Here is an 18770-nt window from a genome sequence, read left to right as displayed (position 1 = left end):
AGGCGTTGACATTGTCGGTATTACTATCACACGGCCTGTGAGACTGATGCAGTCACTGTAACTTGTCCTGCTAGTCTCGCGGTGCTAAGATGAGAAATTCAAAGAGAAAAGTCATCTTTCCATCCGTTTTCGTTTCCTATATATTACCAAGTGAGTTCTATCGCTAGCTAAGGAATCAATGGCGCTCGAAGGACCAATAAGAGACTATCAAATTTCCAACGCCATGCGAATGCAGCTAAATTATATTCAAACGCAACTCCAAATGGTCCAGCCCATTTGTACAACGGTCCAGGATTGTCGTTTACGAGGCAGCTAATGCCTGATTATGCAGCCTTTTCGTCTATGTGATAGACTTTTCTGTAGATCTTCTTGTGCTGCTCCAGGAACAAGAAGGTTGCGATCGTATGCGGGCCCAACCGAATAAAACTCGGCACCCACCCACGAAACATCCACGTAAAGCCTTCTTTCTGGAACAAGCTCAACACAAAGCCCACCAAACTGCCATTCTTCGTCGAGCTCATAACCCGGGTCTTGATCACGTCCGCTGGCGAACACACCGTCGTAGCCACAAACCCAGCCAATAAACTCGCAGAAAAGTGCAGCGTCAAGCCCTCCTTCATCTCGAGTCGTCTCTGTAATTGTTGCTTGAAGATGTCGTAGGAGGCCAGCTGAGACGCCGTCATGAGCACTGCCCGCGCACTATTCGGCCACACGCCCCGAAACAGACTGCCGAGTCCCTCGGACCGCGACATGCGGATTATCCCGTCAATAGCGTGTCGGTAGTTGTGTCGCTTCTCAGGTGGCAGGGCCGCGTCGTTTTGCATGCGGACGTTTATGATGTCGGCCGGGTTGCCGGCGACACCGCCGAGGAAGCCGGATGTACTGGCCATGGCGATGAGGACAGGGAATGAGGGCGTAGAGGTAGGTGTTGTGGAGAGGGATTTGAGTTCTTCGTATACGCCGAAGCGCGTTGTGGAGTATGTCATTTGGCGGAGGATGGACGCGGAGAGCTATGGGCAGTCAGTGAGATTTGCGAAGTCCGAAGGGTGGTTGGGAATGGGGGAAGATGTACACCGCGGTAGAGGCCTAAGAAACCATCTTGCTTTGCGACGTGAAGGGTCATTTGGAGCATGTTCTTGCGTGGACCCTCTGCTTTCTGCGTCTGAAGGCGCACCTGGGATTGTAAGTGAGAGTCCCGATGATGATACGGCATATGTGAGTGCGATCTACCTTGACTTCGAGGTCCAATTAGCAACTATCTGATAAGTCGTGTCTTCTCACATACCCAGATCTAGCGGATGCGTTACGCACGCAGCAAAACAGCTTGCGCTCCCTCCGAACCAGAAGGGATAGTGCAGCGGCTTCTTGGCCTCCTTTGTGGTCGACATGGTGTTTGCAGCATATACAAAGTCAATTGAATGCTGCACGGTGTCGACAAGAAGGAAGGAGAGGCGCGAGCGAGAGGAGGGGTGATGGAGTGAATAAGCGTGGATGATGTCGCAGTGAGCTATCGTCAAATTCCAGAAGCTGGCGGCGCAAAATGGCAGCCGAGGACGGCAAAGGCCGATACCTAGCGTCGGAAATAAAATGGACGATAGCCGTTCGCCGATGAGTCGCCGATGATAGGGCTGAAAACTCCCCCTGGACAAGGGAGTCCGGAGCTTGGACGCTAGTCCGAGTTTTCGCATCCGGCGTATAAACATCGTCATCAGATCCATCAAACATGAGGTCGAGAGTACGGCCAAATGTACTTCTACGGTCCGTAGAACGTGCAGTAACGCATGTGAAACCCGCAAGCTACCCGTGGATATGCTCCCAATGTCGTTATTCATCTTCAGGTAAGCTACGTTCTCAAGTTATCATGCCAATAATGCTCGACGAACTCATCATATCTATCAAACTCGTTATCGTCGAGGAGTTATACAACACAAACACATAAATACATGGATGATCTTGTCAATTGGGACTTTGATGTTGTTGTCGTGGCAGACACTCGCCTGGCTTGTCACATATCACGCTTCGGTGTTCAATGCCCCTGTTCCTGCTAACCATAGTATCAGCATCCACATCCATAACAATTGGAGGCCGCACAGAACAGACCGACAACTGGACCAATGTTACTCCTAGCATACTGTCTTCCATCTCACGCCGCCTGCATCTACAACCGGACCACCCTCTCGCCATAACGCGGACACTCATCGAGTCACGTTTTCCAGGTTACAAGTACCACAACAACTTGTCCCCAATCGTGACTACTGCTCAAAACTTCGACTCCTTAGGCTTCCCTGGTGACCACCCTGGCCGAGCAAAATCTGACACATACTACATCAATAAAGATACAGTTCTACGCACGCATACGTCCGCTCACCAGCTAGATACATTTCGAGCAAATCAAAGCGATGGATACCTCATCGCAGCAGACGTGTACCGCAGAGATGCTGTGGATCGCAGCCACTATCCTGTCTTCCACCAAATGGAAGGGGCAATGACGTGGGATCGGAATTCCTTGCCATCTGGCACGACTCTCGAACAGCATATCTGGGGAGAAGTCGATAAGATCCCACGCCACGACGTAAAGGTCGAGGACCCAAATCCATCATTCCACGATGGGAACCCACTGCAGGCAGACTACCACTCGGAAGGCGAATGCAAGGCTATGGCCACCCATCTCAAGCGATCGTTGGAGGATGTTGTCGTGACTATCTTCAACGCAGCGCGCGACGCGGCCGTCCGCTCGGGCGATAAGGTCGCAATTCGAGAATCACAGGAACCCCTCAAGATTCGCTGGGTCGAGGCGTACTTCCCATTCACGTCGCCCTCATGGGAGCTGGAGGTCTTCTGGCAAGGTGATTGGCTCGAGGTGCTCGGGTCAGGAATCGTTAAGCAGTCCATCCTGAACGATGCCGGCGTACCGTCAAGACATGGGTGGGCGTTTGGGCTGGGCCTGGAGCGTATTGCCATGTTACTCTTCTCGATCCCAGACATCCGACTTTTCTGGTCGGCTGATAACCGGTTCCTTTCCCAGTTCTCGGCGGAGAAGAAAGGATTCACACGCTTTGTACCATTCTCAAAATATCCCGAATGTCCCAAAGACGTCGCTTTCTGGCTACCTACTCCTCAAACTCCCTCTTCCCAGCAAGCCGCGCACGAGACTTCAAAGCCAACTGCTACATCTTCAGCCTCATCTGCCGGTGGTGCAGAAGCGACGGGAAGCTCTGCCAATGCTGATGCCACCCCGGCGCTATTCCAAGAAAACGACCTGATGGAAATTGTGCGTAACGAAGCCGGCGCCGACGTTGAAGACGTGCGACTCACAGACTCGTTCACGCACCCGAAGACCGGCCGCCAGAGCAGATGCTATCGCATTGTGTATCGTAGTCTGGAACGTACGTTAACAAACGTGGAGGCAAACAGGATGCATGAAGGGATCAAGACTAAGCTGGTTGAGAAACTGGGAGTCGAGATACGCTGAGGATGCTGGGATGTGTAAGAAGAGAAGATTTGTTTGTATGAATATTAAGAGACGTTGACTGCCGATATGTATAATCCAGGTACAAACTCAGGCGACCAAGGATTATGCCAGAGTTCCAGAATTGCGTATCCGATCATGCTCTGTCATGCTAACATGAGTCCAAAGTACCTACAAGGCCAAGCTATGAATTTCCGCTTTCATATATGTTTGTTGACAGGAGTACGTAGGACCTCCCCCTGCCCCTCTCACAAACGATCGCTTCCATCTTTCATCCAAGAACACAGTGCAAATCGTATCTTTTCCATACAAGGACACCTCACCATGCCAGATCCATCAGATGGAGCCGTTAAACCACCAATATAGGAGTCACTTCCAAGGAACTAATGGCTTATGAAGACAAAAGCCGTCGATAGCATCACTTCTCGGAGAATTCCATCATCACAAATACTAGGACGGTCGATAATTGCGTGACAAATATAGTACACCCACGAATCTGGCCATGCTTCCACGATCTCATGTTCGACACTGTCCTGTTGATAGTGGTACATCGGAAACGATCGATGTGAAAGATTGTGAGCAACTGATCAGGATCATGGAACTCATTATTTGTCATGGATATGACTATAGATGCTTCGCTGCATGTCTAGTCACCCTCGTGAGAGCACACACAGCTTAAATGGCGGTGGAGATCTGTAAATATAGCATAAATGCAGCTACTATATGCTCATAGTCAGAATACTGGTGTCGTGGTAAGCATTTCGAGGCCTCGGAGAGGCTGCAACAGGGGTTCAATGTATGTCTAATCTGGCTCTACGAGATCAGTGAGGACTGCCCGATACAGACGCCGTCAAATGATCGTCAAGAAGGGTTTTCGAAGACGAGGGTAGGAAGAGGGCTCAATTGACGACAACCACAAAGCGGGCAAATGCTTGTAAACACCTTTCTGTCTTTTGTTTTGTCATCACTCGTCCATCTGTATTCCTGTCAGCAGGGAAATGGGGGCCACGTTTTTTGATTGAGGCTCATCTGTACACACGGACGTCGATGACAGTTCTCAGACCAGAGCGTGGAGGCTAGTTTACCAATCTTGAATTACGCTTATTGTTCAAGCACGTCCGTTCACGGACTCTGAGGCTGATCACGAGCCTATTTGTGTTGGTAGTAGACTACCAAGCGTAAGGTAAGTTTGTACTAGCTTTCGCACTTTTGGCGATCTTGTACGTGCACCCTGACATGACAAGTGACTTGGTACCGAAAAGCTGGGAAAGCCGGAATCTTCTTTCACGGCACTTGTGGACGACCAACCATATCGAGTCTTGGGGACAAGACCAGAGGGCTGTGCCTGGAACACCTCGTGAGACGGAGACTAGGTCATCTGAAACAACCCTAACGGTCCTATTTGTGTTTACAGTCAGGCAGACACAAAGGGTATACGTTTCAAGCTGGTGATATCATGATTTGTGCTTGCATATGGCGCACGCGGTGCGTGGGAGGTTGCTTGGTGGTAGATAATGCCACGACTGCGGCTCCGGTTACAGGAACGTGCGTGGCTTGCGCCTGTACAACAAAAACAGGGCAGAGTGCTTCTATGAGCAGTGAACCTTGCCTAGAAGCTATATAAATATTGGCGTGGGACTATCCGCCTCGAAATTGAGCTGACTGTGTAATTACCCGACAGAATGGTAGCGAGTGGGACTTCCCTTACCGAGGTAACTACCCGAAAAGTATCTTGTTATCGTCACGGTTCTTTCTTTGGCTTGAATGACATTATGTAAGATAGTTCACTGAAATAAGGCTGCATTGACTCTTGTCTGTGCTATGGTTTAGATGGATACCATGGTGGATGAGCCCAGTGAAACTCTGATCTATCTTTCTTTGATCTGTCGCCTAGAACAGACAATTAGTAGGGGAATCTGAATCAGAAGTACCGTGAAACCGTCCACAACTATTTCACAGTCGTGATAAAGTTCATAAATTCGTGCACGCGACGTCATTTAAGGCTTTTCAAGGTTCAGCCACCCCTTTCCTCAACTTTGATATGTATCACCACTTACCCGGTTCGGTAATCAATAATCCAAACATTGGGAAGTAGCCCCCCACAGTTATAGCAATTACAATCACTAATAGAAGAACCCCTGGAATAGTATGTGCGGGGTACAAGTAGAGTGACCCAGGTAACAGGTCGTGAGGGCGGGATCATGATAACATTTACCAGCTTCGCCGCGCTCCGAACGGCCCGCCAAATTTGCTGTGGTCCTTTGCTCCGCGCTCTCGACTCGTGGGCACAAACCCTGATCCCGGGCAATGGTGTTAAGCGAGCTTGATTACTGATGACGAATATTATCTGATTCCATTACAAGTCAAGACGAAATCGCTGGCAGTAATCATATTAGTTTGATAGGAGAGATGAGAGAAAATGAACGTCGAGTACGCGCCAAGAATCGCTCATAGTACTCGAATGCAAATCCAGGTACGAATGTGACCCTGAAGGATTGACAACAAACTTTATCGGTCGCAGTCCAAGTGTCAGATCTGTTGTCGGCCCCGGATCACCTTACTGCTTCAGGTTAGAGTCCCCACTTTCCGGCTCTACTCTCCGACCAAAGTATTCGAAGCGCGAATATAGGGCGACAAAAACAAAGGATGCTAGTTATTGATTGAATCAGATAACTTGATGATCCGTGACTATCGACTTTACCTGTTGAGACTTGGCGGTGGGTCGAAAGTCGAATGTGACCTATACCGCGTGTCATGCATCCTTGTTCGGGAGTCCGCGAAAGCCATAGTTCTAACTGATAGTGCAGTGCCTCCTCCTTAACTTAGTCATGAACCCAGCAATTCTGCTATGCAGGCGCCTGTCGCATCTGCCGGTACGGACGAGCCTATTTTGAGCTAGTGTGTTAGTGAGAGGAGTTATGGGGGATTTATGATTCGAAAATAGCCTGTAGTGTCAAACGTGGGCATCGTTCTAGACTGCGGCCACACCTGCGTGTTGTTCTCAGCACACGCAGGAATGCTGTGTGATATTCCTCGTGGCGCTGCTTATCAGTCTTGTTGCCTTGTTTGGATCTCGGGGCTTTGCATGCTGACTTGAACATACACACACTGTGCGCTGATTTTTCTGCATGTCTTTTGGACGGACAAAGGGTCCAATGTTACACAACGGCCTCCGAACACACTTTCATGGCTTCGCTATCTCCAAGAGACCGCGAAGCATAAAGTCCATACGCTTTTGGAGCGTGCACATACATAGCAGGACTACCACGCGTATTGACACAAAAAGACCAAAGCGCAAATGGCCTTATTTGTGGATAACGGCGATCTAAAGACCAATTGTCAAATCTAGCGTGGCGTTTAAAGAAACCTGGAATGTCTTGGACCGATGCTTCTTTGCAGTCATCACACTAGGAACATAGACTTTGTCCAAACATCTAGACATAGTTGGTAGGTAGGAAATGGTGAAACCTGACTTTGGTGCAGCCCACTGATTCCACAGATCTTCATGCCTCTTATCCACGGACCACGGGCTGGAATGCCGTGAACAAGCTCGCGAAATACATCTTAACCGTCAGCTGTATGGGCGATCTAGTGGAGAAGCGTGATTGTTTTGCGAAATTGGGGAGAAAGCGGATATCGAGCAAGCACTTGCTCTGCGGGACATGTCTTGAGGGCATGTCGGATGAAACCATCTCGACATTCATAGGCCCAAAATAGTATATGCCTTTCTGTAGGATTCAAAAAGACGTCAGCGCAACTCTAAACAACTGATTGACATGCTAATCAGGCACCGCTGATCTCTGACGGACACGAAAATCGGGCCCACCATGAATGTCACTCGAGTAGAATAGCACACTTGTAGATTGGTCTGAACAAACAACAATCGACACGAGGAGCCCATGCAGCACCCCAGATAAAAAGGTACCAGGCCTCTGTCTGAAGTGACACAGGGTCATGATCCATGACAGCACGAGCTCCCGTCCCCGGGAGCTGCAGCATGGGCCATATAGATGAAGCTATACGTGCACCGGACACTAACCATGAATCCATGAGAGTATTCCGTCGCAGCGAGCCTACAGAGCTAGGATCGGGCACATGTCCGAGTGAAGACGATGGCGCACGACAGAGAAGATGTGTTCTGCAAGGACGAAGTACCAGGATGAGCCGGCGTTCTGTACGAGTTCAGACGCAAGTAGCACACGATCGATCGATATCTGATCTGAGGCCTATATCCTGGTGCTGGTGCGCAAGCCATTACAAGGAGGCAAAGATCGAGACGTATCAAAGGACAGTAAACGGTTGAAGCGATTGCGAGAGATCAGGCGAGCAAGTCGTAGTAAGCTATCTTGTAGTAATCAGCGTAGGTTTGTATATCAGGGGAAGGAGAATTGGGATAGAGGACGGAGGACTGGGGGCAGGGAAGACCTGGCCGAGTCGACGGATCACGGTGCAGCTCAACAGGCACAGGCGGGACGGGTCAACGTGCTGGACTGGGAAGCGAATCCGCATGTTTCAGCCTATCCCCAGCCTACTTCTCTGCGGCCATCCTAGGGACTGCACTGACTTGCTTTTCCATTTGTTCGATATATGTTCGTTGAGAAGCAGAATAGTCGGTGGTGTTAATCCCAGGGTAAACACCACTGTGGGACATTATGTAGCGCAAGCTTCTCGGCTTTAACGTCGTTAAGACTAGTATGGCTTGTCAACAATGTCGAAGATAACTTCAGTGATTAAATGGGCCGTGCAGCTTGTGGCTAGTGACGATAAACTATGCGAAAAGGGTATCAATTTGCACTACATAGGTCTCTTCTCATACAAGAGAAGAAGAACCACTTGCTGACATTACGACTGGGTCATGATGGTAGGATGCGACGGCCATGCTACTACGGGAAACAAGACAACCGTTTCACTTATGTACTTGTGTGCTGCTGATTGCATGAAGCCAATTGCCAAAGTCAGCTATAACTAGGTATATCATTACTAGTGACACTCCTAAAACCCCCTCCCGCCTCTCTTAATCCCTGTTCGCCTCGCGCTTCTTCTACCTCAAAATGACCATTCACTCCATACGCACCATCTCACTAATCTGGAAATGGCCGAAGTATACTCTACTAGTCTCCGGTAAATGGCAGACTTCCAAAACAACATCCTTCTTTGCCCTTGCCGGCTAGAGAACTCGTCGTGGGCAGTGTCGGGTAGATGGTCCCGCCCAATCATCATGGTCTCGACGTCAGTGAGTTTTTCTAATACTTGCCTAGAGAGCATCAAACTCTTATCCAATGGGTCGTGTAGTGTGCTTCGACTACACTATGTATCGACCTGCCGCCTGTTCCCCACATCTTTGGTGCAGCGAACGCCATTCCCTGTTTTAAGACCAGGGCTGCAGCTCTTTCACTTCTTGCTTACTTCCTTGGCTGGATCTTGGATGCTCGCTTGGATGCTTGAGCCTAAGCTTGAGCCAGGCCTTCCACGCTGCTAGCTGTCCCTGTGGCAATAGTCGTTTTAAGACCCACCCTTAAAGGTTGCTGTCTGCCACTGTTGCAAGGGAAAACCGCCCGGGTTTGATGCACAAGCTTGCCGAGTCTCACCAGCGTATAGTCCACAAGATATCCCATACTAGAAAAGTTCTCCCAGAGGCCTCGACCATGACACACATCGCCAATTGTATGCGGCTTCCTGAGGATAAACCAGGTGCTGCATACGGAATAGTCCATCCGAGCGACACTCGCGTGGTGAGTCGAACCCTCGCCATATATAGACTCTTTTATATCAGCCCCCATCCTTCGTCCTGTTCTTCCTGCTGACTCCCCTACTAGTCCACAGGAAAAGATTCCTCAAAATTGTACAAGAGGGGTTCCCATTTGGGCACTTCTACCGCTTCTCGCCAAATCATATATCAACTCAGGCCCTCATATCCTCCAAAGCGTCCTCTTGAAAAAGTACCATCATCCTCTCCACAGCCTTTTATCAGCCCAGACAGAGCTATGGCTTTGGCTATAGGTCGCTCGCCGAGTTCGCTCAGTGACACAGCCGTGACCTTGGAGCATCATCAATCTATCTGGCAAATGAAACCGTGGGGCGGGGATCTATATCGACGAAGAAAGGTCAGTGTGCCTGAATTGAGTGCGGCCATGGCTACTGTCCAAGAAAATTCCCTCGACTCTCGTAAGTGTCGACTCTCTATTCGCAAGCTATCGTCTAACCTGTAAAGCAACGATACCGGGACGACCTGCCCTCTTACGAAGCGCTTCGGCGGTCCCCGTTGGACACGAGAGATGCAGTAGTGCTCCAGGCAATGCCTGGCATCAGGGACCGTTTGGAGATGCACTACTTTCGTGTGTTACAGGTCCAGCACCTCTACGTCCCGATCATTGGAATCGAGATATCTTCACTTCGGACAGTCCACATTCTGCAGCCCTTCCATACACATCCCAAATTTCCAAGAAGCCGCTATCTCCTATATTGAGTCCTACCGCAGTACCACGGCCAGTGTTGAAGGTTGATACCAAGACCACTCTTGTCGATGACGACAACGATGTGCCACCCAGACCACCACCAAAATCTCCTTTGATGAGTCGTAGAGGCTCTCCAGCTCTGAGAAGAATGAACAGTGATGGCAAGATAGCGCCTTTATTCCCAGCGGGCCCACAGAGTGCCCCAGCGCTGGAAGGCAGAAGATCCCCAAACTTTTCGCAAGGTGCCGGATCAATATCACACAGAGCGATCGCGTCAGCAACAGAACGGAAAAAGTCACCCATCAGTGAAATGAATTCAAGCCTTCAAGCGAGGCCATTGCATAGTCGCAATCAGTCAGATAATACCATTATGGACCGTGGTCGGCCGTATAAGCAGCTTAACAGAGAAAGAAGTCGGACATGTTCCGAGACGGGCAAAAGCGCCCAAACTGACACCTGGCATCTACCACCTGGAGTCCGTTTGTCTGAAGCCTTAATTCATCTGCCAGATGATGAGAGAGCAAGCTTGCACAAACAATCTATGTATCAAGCTGAGAAGTTTGCCGTTCTACACAAAAAGGATGTTACTGTGCTATCGAGAGTTAGTCATATATCTCAAAAAGATTTTTTCTAATACTGACTCCGTACAGGAATTACGTGCACTTGACGAGCGCTGTGAATACCTGCGAAAAACTTACAAGTCCCTACGGGATGGACGACAGAAACTGCATTGTCGTATGATATCCTACTTAAAGCGGACCGAATTCGTTTTCAGCCGCGAAAGTTTGCTCAAACAGGAAGAAGCACTTGCTGAGCTCGATACATCAATCGACGATTGGATTCTCAAACTTGAACAGGCCGAGAATCGCCGCCTCAGAGTTCGTCAGAAATTGCTAGAACATGTTGCAGCTGCTTTACTTCTCGACTCAGAGCATAGTCGACCTATGGTCGTCACGCCCACGACACCACCGAGAAGCCCTATAAAGGTAGACAGCCCAAGAAGAGGTCCCGAGCGGAGAGAGGTTGAGTCTATCAAGATCTACGCAGACGGTCGGGCTCTGGACCTTTTCTCGGATATCCAACAAGCCATCGGGCAGCTGTGCGAGCCCTCAGCCTAATCATTACCGCCTACACGGCACATAACCCATCATAATGGTTTCTTGTACACACGACCCGGTTAGTGATCGCTCTTCTTGGGCGTTTCACAGGGGGCACGGCCTATACTGTCTGAAAGTCGTCGTGCACGGCTACAGATATAATCTTCATGACTCATGTTGCTGCGCGATATTCTAGAGCGTGCGGCTTGACCCATATTTTTCTTTTTTCCTGTATGGTGGTTGAGCTTGCGTCCGGAACCCGAACTTACTGGGAGTATTTATAGTAGACAAGAATAGTTACAGCTATTTTCTTGACCATGGGTCCTCCAGCTGTTTCAGGATTATGAGGAGTGCGGGATGGACGGCAACCCTGGTCACCAAGTCTTCGCAGCTTGATACCTTAACAGGAGTCTGTCCAAGGTATTACAATAGACGGTAAATAATACATCAGATATTTGATGAGGTCATACTACTTGATTCTGAAATTGTTGCCGGTCTCGTGTTATGCCTCCGATTGAACGTACTCTGTATGAAGCCCTAAGAAAAGTGATAGGCTCAGTTGCAACCGAATGGTATGCGACGCCAGAAGCTGTTTATTATGGCTGCGTCCACAGCGACGCAGATGGGAAGCAGGAGGGGTAGAGCCAATGGGTATGCAGGTGCTCTGAAACGGCGGAGATAGCTGGAGGAAGAAAAGGCGCGGGCAAGATGACGTTCAAGGGCGTGTCGTGCAGGCGTTCATGGGGGCCAAAAGGGACCCTGCAACTGTACCTAACGGCTACCTAACGTGTGAATCCTAGAGCCGTTGGAAGATGGAGAGGCACGCGGTGGGTGTAGGTGTGGGTGTGGAGGAGGAGAATGGTAGTGTATTGTTGGTGTTGAGTCAGGAGAAACTGTAACCCCGCTGCCCCGAAACCGGCCCTAACCCCAACGGCCCAAAGCTGTCTTGATAGTCACAAGCTCCCCACCTGCCGCATGCTGCACGGCCGGCTCAACTGGAATTCAATTTTAGGCTCGGCCTGCTCCGGGCACCCATGACGACTCATCTTCCAAGAGGTTTTTTTTCTCACGAGCTTCTATCTTTGCAACATGCTAACGCTAACGCCGCTCTCCTCCACCACACCATTGCCATATCGTTATGGCTTCCAATTCAATCAAGTTGCTTACTGGCAACAGTCATCCCACCCTTGCGAAGCTGGTGGCTGATCGGTATGCGCCTTGATCTGCTCACTTCCCTCACCTGGCTTCTTACGCGTTACCTAGGTTGGGCATCGAATTGGCCAAGCTGTTAGTGCTTCAATATTCTAATCAAGAGACCTCTGTAACCATCGGAGAGTCGGTTCGTGATGAAGATGGTGTGTACAATATATTCTGCTTGCATCCCGCGCTCCTAATTGAACGTCTTATAGTCTTCGTCTTCCAGTCCACCGCCCCCGGCGATATCAACGATGGCCTCATGGAGCTCCTCATCATGATACGAGCATGCAAGACCGCTTCTGCCCGTCGGATCACGGCTGTTATACCCAATTTTCCGTACGCGCGCCAGGACAAAAAGGACAAGTCGCGCGCTCCTATAACCGCCAAGCTCATGGCAAATATGTTGCAGACCGCAGGCTGTAACCATGTAATCACTATGGATTTACATGCCAGTCAGATCCAAGGCTTTTTCAATGTCCCTGTGGACAATCTATACGCCGAACCTAGTACCCTTCGCTGGATCCGGGAACACGTTCCGCTTCAGGACGCAGTCATTGTTAGTCCGGATGCCGGAGGAGCTAAAAGGTGTGCATTGGGCTCCCCATAACCCCGATCTCTGTATTGTATTGTCATCGAAGCTAACATAATTTCTAGAGCAACCTCTATAGCGGACGGTCTTGACTTGGGTTTCGCTCTGATCCACAAAGAACGCCCGAGACCGAATGAGGTTTCACGAATGGTCCTGGTCGGAGATGTCACTGGAAAGACTGCTATTATTGTTGATGATATCGCTGACACATGCGGGACCCTATGCAAGGCAGCTGATGTAGTCATTCAACACGGCGCGAAAGAGGCGTTGGCAATCGTCACTCACGGTGTTTTGAGTGGTAATGCAATCCAGAACTTGAACGACAGCAAGCTCAAGAAGATCGTCGTGACCAATACCGTCCCCCACACAGAAAAGAAGGAGTTGTGCTCCAAAATCGAGACCATTGATATCAGCCCTACGGTAAGTGCACTTTTATAGTGTCTGTTACACATGTCTTTTTCACGATTCTGTCATGCTTGCCTTCAGACTCACTAGCTTTACAACCCCATCCATCAGGCATTCGCAAACCAGGATTACACATCCTCTTGCCTATTGCAGCTACTGACCCGCTGTGTAGCTTGCAGAAGCGTGTCGCCGGACCCACAACGGGGAGAGTGTGTCGTTCCTCTTCAAACATGCGCCAGTTGATTAAGGAAGCTGTGTCAGTTTAGGCTATTGCAATTTTGGCGTTTGGGCGATCAATGAGAAAAATATGTTGGCAAGAAAGCTCAGATTACTGGTTGTGTTTCATCAATTTCAGCTCGGGATCATGTTCTGTACTACATTTCGTGCTCTGTCCGTTCGCAAACACTTCTTCACATGAGGTTAACACGTTCATTGTCTTAAGTCATCGCAGAATATAGACATAGGCATAGTTGGGACACAGAACTAGTCATTGGCACATCTATGCTCGCTAGTTCTGGAATGGCACGCATTCATCCAGAGTGATCATTGAAATTCGCTGGCGGGACGGACGGAGAAGACATTGAAGGCTCCTATGTAACATTGGTCGCGTGTAGCAAAGAAGTAATGAATGGTTTTTAGGTAGATGTACTGATAGCATTGAGCTACCCGCTGAGGGATTCTCGCGGCTACGGCCAGACCACATGTTCCCAAAACTTGGAGTGAGAGCCTCGTGTCTCAAGCTATGCCGAGACTAGTGCCTACCGCAATACATTCCTTTCATGCCGATTTTTTCAGATCCCACATGCACCTCATGATCAACAATACACAACGAAACTATTCTAGTTGTTCTTTGCCGAGGAGGCTCTCCTCTTCTTGACGTCTTCCTTGGCGGCCTTGGCTTCGGAGATACGGGTGTGAAGGAGTTTTGAGTATTCGGCCTTGGGATGTGGTTAGAAGTGCGATCGACTGTTCGAATTGTAGTACTTACAGCGGCATCCTTGGATGCTTCCGCACGGCGGCGCTTGAGCGCAATTCGGTGACGCTTGTGTTGGAGACGTTGAGGGGTAACGAGACGCTGGATCTTGGGCGCCTTGGTGTAGGTAGGCTTGCCTTCTTTCGAGACTTCGCGACGGATAACGAATTTACGGACCTATATCACACAAATAACTCAGACTCAACCCTTCCATAGAAAAAGGATTGGCGAAGACGGGAAGTGATTACTCACGTCGTCTTCCTTGCTGAGACCGAAGAACCTTCTAATCTTTGTAGCGCGCTTGGGTCCGAGGCGCTTCGGCTTGACGCTGTCCTCGTCGGTGAGACCTGGAATGTCGTTCTCGCCCTTCTTGACAATGGCCAGAGCGAGGACTGCAAGGTCCATGGCGACAATGCAGCCACGGACAGACTTTCTCTTGCGCTCACCGGTGCGTCGAGGGCGGTAGCACGAGTGGCCGTCAGATAGGAGGAGGCGGACACGGGTTGGGTGCATGACACCCTGCTTCATAGGAAAGCCCTGCTTGTCGTTACCGCCAGTGATCTTGAAGATGTATCCCTTCCACTCGTCGCCCAAGCTGTCGGCGGGAACTTCTTGTCCCATGCGGCGCTCCATGAAGACGCGAAGCTTGCGGTCCTCGTCGACCTCGAGGAGCTTCTGAGAGCCATTGGCCGGGTATGAGATGTTCAGCTTCATCTTGACGGATGTTAGTCAAGACGATTCGGTGCTGAATTCCGGATGGTTGTTGTCGTTAGGAGTCGTTGAAGTCGTGTGGAAAGGTGTTGAGTTTTTCGCATACATCAAGTGTGCGCTAAGGTAAGCGAGATCCGCACCGTGAGATGGTCGGGTGCGGTCCTATGATTTTCCGTCTCCGCTTACTACAACATTAGTGTGAACCTAGTAATGTGTTTTGACGCGACCCCTTCACTCTTATCGCAGCGCTGGCCAATGCATCATAAGAAGTAGAGCTGCATCCGAATTCAAAGTTCAACACGCTGACTAGATTTGATCTATTCCCTACTCTCCTTTTTCGATCCTAAAATTTTTGTGACAGATTTCAAGTCTATAGTCTAGTCTAGTCCTCTGATATCTATAGGTTGCAGCTCGGCCAGACTCACCAAAGATACTAACAGCAAGTGCATTACTGCAACGTCTACCGTACATGACCAAGACACCTGACTGGAAAATATTCAATCATTCGATCATTCGACAAAGGAGCTACTCCCCGATATTCACATCCCTGGAACCCCCACTTAGGCCTAAGCATCGCGTTAATAATTTTCATGGAGGGAGCTCTTAGTCCCAATACCCCGCACCTTTATAAAGATCAATTACTTCACGCATTGTGGTTTTCACCTTTTAACTTCTTCTTCAATCTCGCATACTCCAGTATCTACATTTCAAGTGTTTACAAGCACCAGTAACGTATTGATGGAAATCATAAACAGCCGACTAGATAACTAACACACACAGCACATTCATCCACGGTACTGTACCCTACGGGAACAGACTTTGACATGATGCCTTTATACGCCAGATTAGACAGAGACGACCAAGGTAAACCAGGTAATCTTAGCATGAGCCGGTGTTCGAGTTCTGGCAGAGACTGCTATCCACCTGCTGCATCTGCAGACAGAGATGGTCGATACTGCCGAGGACTCGTTCTGAGATTATACGGCCGAACTTGCGTCTCGATAATGCGAGCGAAAGGATCATGAACTGTTTCCCTCTCCCCGTGAAGAGCTACTAATCCCGCTTAGATCGTCCAATATGTCGCCTCCAGCCGCCTTGATCCAGCCTCAGGAGGTATCTGTCCACGAGAGCAAGATATTCTCGACCAAGACCGAATTCGCGGCGCCTGTTAAGAGTGCTACCAAAACGGTTGAGAGCATGCTGGGTCAATGGGACAACTTTCAGTTCGCACCAATTCGCGAGTCTCAAGTCTCGCGTGCCATGACCCGTCGCTACTTTGCCGACCTAGACAAGTATGCCGAGAGCGATGTTGTTATCGTGGGTGCAGGATCTTGTGGTCTCAGCACTGCCTACATGCTGGCCAAGCAGCGTCCAGATCTGAAAATCGCTATCATTGAGGCTGGTGTTGCACCAGGTGAGTACATCGCCCGAAGCAATCCATTCTCCAGAGGTTTACAAGTCATAGGTGGTGGTGCCTGGCTCGGAGGCCAACTTTTCTCTGCCATGATAATGCGCAAGCCTGCAGATGCATTTCTCCGTGAGGTCGGTGTTGCTTATGAAGAGGAAGGTAACTATGTTGTTGTCAAGCACGCGGCGTTGTTCACCTCAACTATCCTCTCAAAGGTCCTCCAGTTTCCCAACGTTAAGTTGTTTAACGCTACAGCTGTCGAGGATCTGATCACTCGTCCTACAGCGGACGGACGCGTCCGCATTGCCGGTGTGGTTACTAACTGGACTCTGGTCAGCATGCACCATGACGATCAGAGCTGCATGGATCCCAACACCATCAATGCACCCATCATTGTCTCTACTACTGGCCATGACGGTCCATTCGGCGCTTTCAGCGTCAAAAGACTTGTCAGCATGGACCAGATCAAGCAGCTTGGTGGCATGCGTGGTCTTGACATGAACACTGCGGAGGATGCTATTGTGAAGAGGACTCGTGAGATTGTACCTGGTCTCATCGTCGGCGGAATGGAGCTCTCGGAGGTTGACGGCGCTAACAGGATGGGGCCAACTTTCGGTGCTATGGTGCTTTCCGGGTGCAAGGCCGCGGAGGAGGTTCTCAAGGTCTTCGATGAACGCAAGGCGGAGAATGACAAGCAATAATGGATTTGTAAGCAAGTCAGCTTCTTCCACGAGTGGCATTAGCAACAACCATAATACGCTTCGCTCCTTACCTAACATATAGTCAATGAAATCAGAATACTGCGTGTCTTGGCCCCTCGTTGTATTGGTGCCTCCGTGTAGTATCTTGGTGGTCGAATAAGACGCCTCATCACTCGAGAGGGCTATTCTGTGACACTTTTATGCAATTAGATACAAAACAGAGCATGCATGACTGACACGGACGACAGTGCATTGGACCCGAGCAATGGAGACGGAATCACGCTGTCGCACAGCTTTCGAAGCCAACAATCGAAACCCTTCCCTTAAACTTCTCTACTTGTTCGCAACTCCTTGCTCGGACACAAGCCGCATTTGTTCAAGTATCACCTAGCAAACTCTGCAAATTTGGGATCGGGAACATCTAGTCAAATGATAGGAATGGGCATCACGCCTATGCTGGTAGACCTACGTGATCAACGAATGGCTCTACATCTCGAGCTGCACACGATCCATGCAAGAGAGACAATCCTATACGCAAGCAAACTAAAACGATACTAACTATCCTAGCCCCTCTGGAGGGAACAAGTCAGGGATGCTCCATTGAGTCTAATGTAAAGCAATTAGATGTTGATGCGTTATCAAGTTATAGCTCAAGTAATCAGCGGACCAGGTTCGCACATTATTTGAATGACTAGGAGTAAGTAGGCGATGCCTCTAACAAACCCCTTGACTTCTTTTACTCGATCAATCAGAGCTGTGCTCGGAGTTTGTAAACCCCATGTTCTATACCTACATGGTGTAGAGATGGATGTATGGAGCTGGGCCACCAAGCTTAGCCTTGCGAAATTCTTGATGACCTTAATCTGCGTGCTGGGTTTTCGAGGGTTGTTGCAGGGGTAATCAAGTTAGATTACGTACACTGAGACCTTTCTACGACGACTAGTCTATCTGAGAAGAAGCTATGGAGGAAGACCATAATCAAGTACAGCAATCTGCATGGAGAACTGGTGACTTTGTTAACTGAGCAAGTGCGAGATCATTCGGCCCTGCATCTAGATTAGCATTATACGAACGAGGTTTGTGCCGAAGCATCGTCCTATCAGCATTCATTCATTCTACAACCTGTGGTGTTACCCACCAGTAGGCTGTAGATACCCGCTTCCATGCACGCTCAAGATGGCGAATGCCGCAAGCGACAGGTATATCAGGGGCTACACTCTAAAAGACACGTCTAAAGCTGTATTTACGTAGCATTTGTTAGTTCGACCTCTGCTCTTAGACTTCGCTGGTAGTTTTGTAGGCCACTGGCTGACCAGAGTGCACCTTGACTGAAGATGGTGCCGCGAAGCAAGGTTCGGACCACTAGCAGGGTTTTGTCCACATCTACCATTATCCTCATAGGTGAAACAAAGTTCGCCGGTCAGAAGAATGGAGCTAGTGGTGATGTGATGAGGATACACTGCAGAAACCAGAATCTGCAGCATGTGCACTGACGATCTCACCCCTGGAAAAAAGCAGAGGATACGTTGAGACTACTCTATATGACTGGAGCAACAGTCCAGGAGAGGCGTCAGAGATGTGGACTCCGCGTTATATGCTTCAGTGAAGGTGGTATACCACGCTTGTAATTACTGTTTTCCACCAAGTCTAGAGATTTAGGTGTATAGACTTTCTACGTGTAGTGACCGTCTTTCTCGGACAGGGGACCTGATCCTGGCATGTTTGGTTATGTGTCGTGGCATCCATGACATTCTGTATCTTCAGG

The 18770-nt window shown here is 49.5% G+C and overlaps 6 protein-coding genes across 6 annotated transcripts; 4 read left to right on the top strand and 2 right to left on the bottom strand.

Annotated features, from left to right (window-relative positions):
- EJ05DRAFT_473013 (mitochondrial carrier) lies at positions 1 to 1537 on the bottom strand. Its single transcript, XM_033743303.1, has 4 exons — positions 1286 to 1537; positions 1231 to 1235; positions 1073 to 1174; positions 1 to 1010 (listed from the first exon to the last, which is right to left on the bottom strand). The coding sequence occupies exons 1-4, from the start codon at positions 1386 to 1388 to the stop codon at positions 324 to 326; spliced, it is 897 nt and encodes a 298-aa protein (XP_033604529.1). The 5' UTR covers positions 1389 to 1537; the 3' UTR covers positions 1 to 323.
- A 151-nt stretch (positions 1538 to 1688) lies between these two features.
- On the top strand, positions 1689 to 3908 carry EJ05DRAFT_473012 (phenylalanyl-tRNA synthetase). The gene is made up of 2 exons (XM_033743302.1): positions 1689 to 1838; positions 2061 to 3908. The coding sequence occupies exons 1-2, from the start codon at positions 1724 to 1726 to the stop codon at positions 3470 to 3472; spliced, it is 1527 nt and encodes a 508-aa protein (XP_033604528.1). The 5' UTR covers positions 1689 to 1723; the 3' UTR covers positions 3473 to 3908.
- Positions 3909 to 9114: 5206 nt separating this feature from the next.
- On the top strand, positions 9115 to 11489 carry EJ05DRAFT_535357 (uncharacterized protein; the record flags this gene model as incomplete). Its single annotated transcript, XM_033749243.1, has 4 exons — positions 9115 to 9201; positions 9286 to 9634; positions 9681 to 10525; positions 10575 to 11489. The coding sequence occupies 4 exons, from the start codon at positions 9115 to 9117 to the stop codon at positions 11040 to 11042; spliced, it is 1749 nt and encodes a 582-aa protein (XP_033604527.1). The 3' UTR covers positions 11043 to 11489.
- A 670-nt stretch (positions 11490 to 12159) lies between these two features.
- On the top strand, positions 12160 to 13459 carry EJ05DRAFT_491538 (ribose-phosphate pyrophosphokinase 4; the record flags this gene model as incomplete). The annotated part of the gene is made up of 5 exons (XM_033745988.1): positions 12160 to 12230; positions 12285 to 12376; positions 12431 to 12803; positions 12873 to 13227; positions 13385 to 13459. The coding sequence occupies 5 exons, from the start codon at positions 12160 to 12162 to the stop codon at positions 13457 to 13459; spliced, it is 966 nt and encodes a 321-aa protein (XP_033604526.1).
- Positions 13460 to 14051: 592 nt separating this feature from the next.
- On the bottom strand, positions 14052 to 14899 carry EJ05DRAFT_434201 (ribosomal protein S6e; the record flags this gene model as incomplete). Its single annotated transcript, XM_033741640.1, has 3 exons — positions 14052 to 14150; positions 14201 to 14362; positions 14438 to 14899. 3 exons carry the CDS (start codon positions 14897 to 14899, stop codon positions 14052 to 14054), a joined length of 723 nt encoding a protein of 240 aa, XP_033604525.1.
- A 673-nt stretch (positions 14900 to 15572) lies between these two features.
- Positions 15573 to 17111, top strand: EJ05DRAFT_473007 (thiazole biosynthetic enzyme variant 5). Its single transcript, XM_033743301.1, has 3 exons — positions 15573 to 15628; positions 15677 to 16310; positions 16362 to 17111. The coding sequence occupies exons 2-3, from the start codon at positions 15974 to 15976 to the stop codon at positions 17003 to 17005; spliced, it is 981 nt and encodes a 326-aa protein (XP_033604524.1). The 5' UTR covers positions 15573 to 15628; positions 15677 to 15973; the 3' UTR covers positions 17006 to 17111.
- Positions 17112 to 18770: the final 1659 nt, after the last annotated feature.

The sequence above is a fragment of the Pseudovirgaria hyperparasitica genome, assembly GCF_010093815.1.
Source record: "Pseudovirgaria hyperparasitica strain CBS 121739 unplaced genomic scaffold EJ05scaffold_2, whole genome shotgun sequence".
In the NCBI taxonomy this organism is placed as follows: domain Eukaryota; kingdom Fungi; phylum Ascomycota; class Dothideomycetes; order Acrospermales; family Acrospermaceae; genus Pseudovirgaria; species Pseudovirgaria hyperparasitica.
This window is presented reverse-complemented; position numbering and strand designations above follow the sequence as displayed.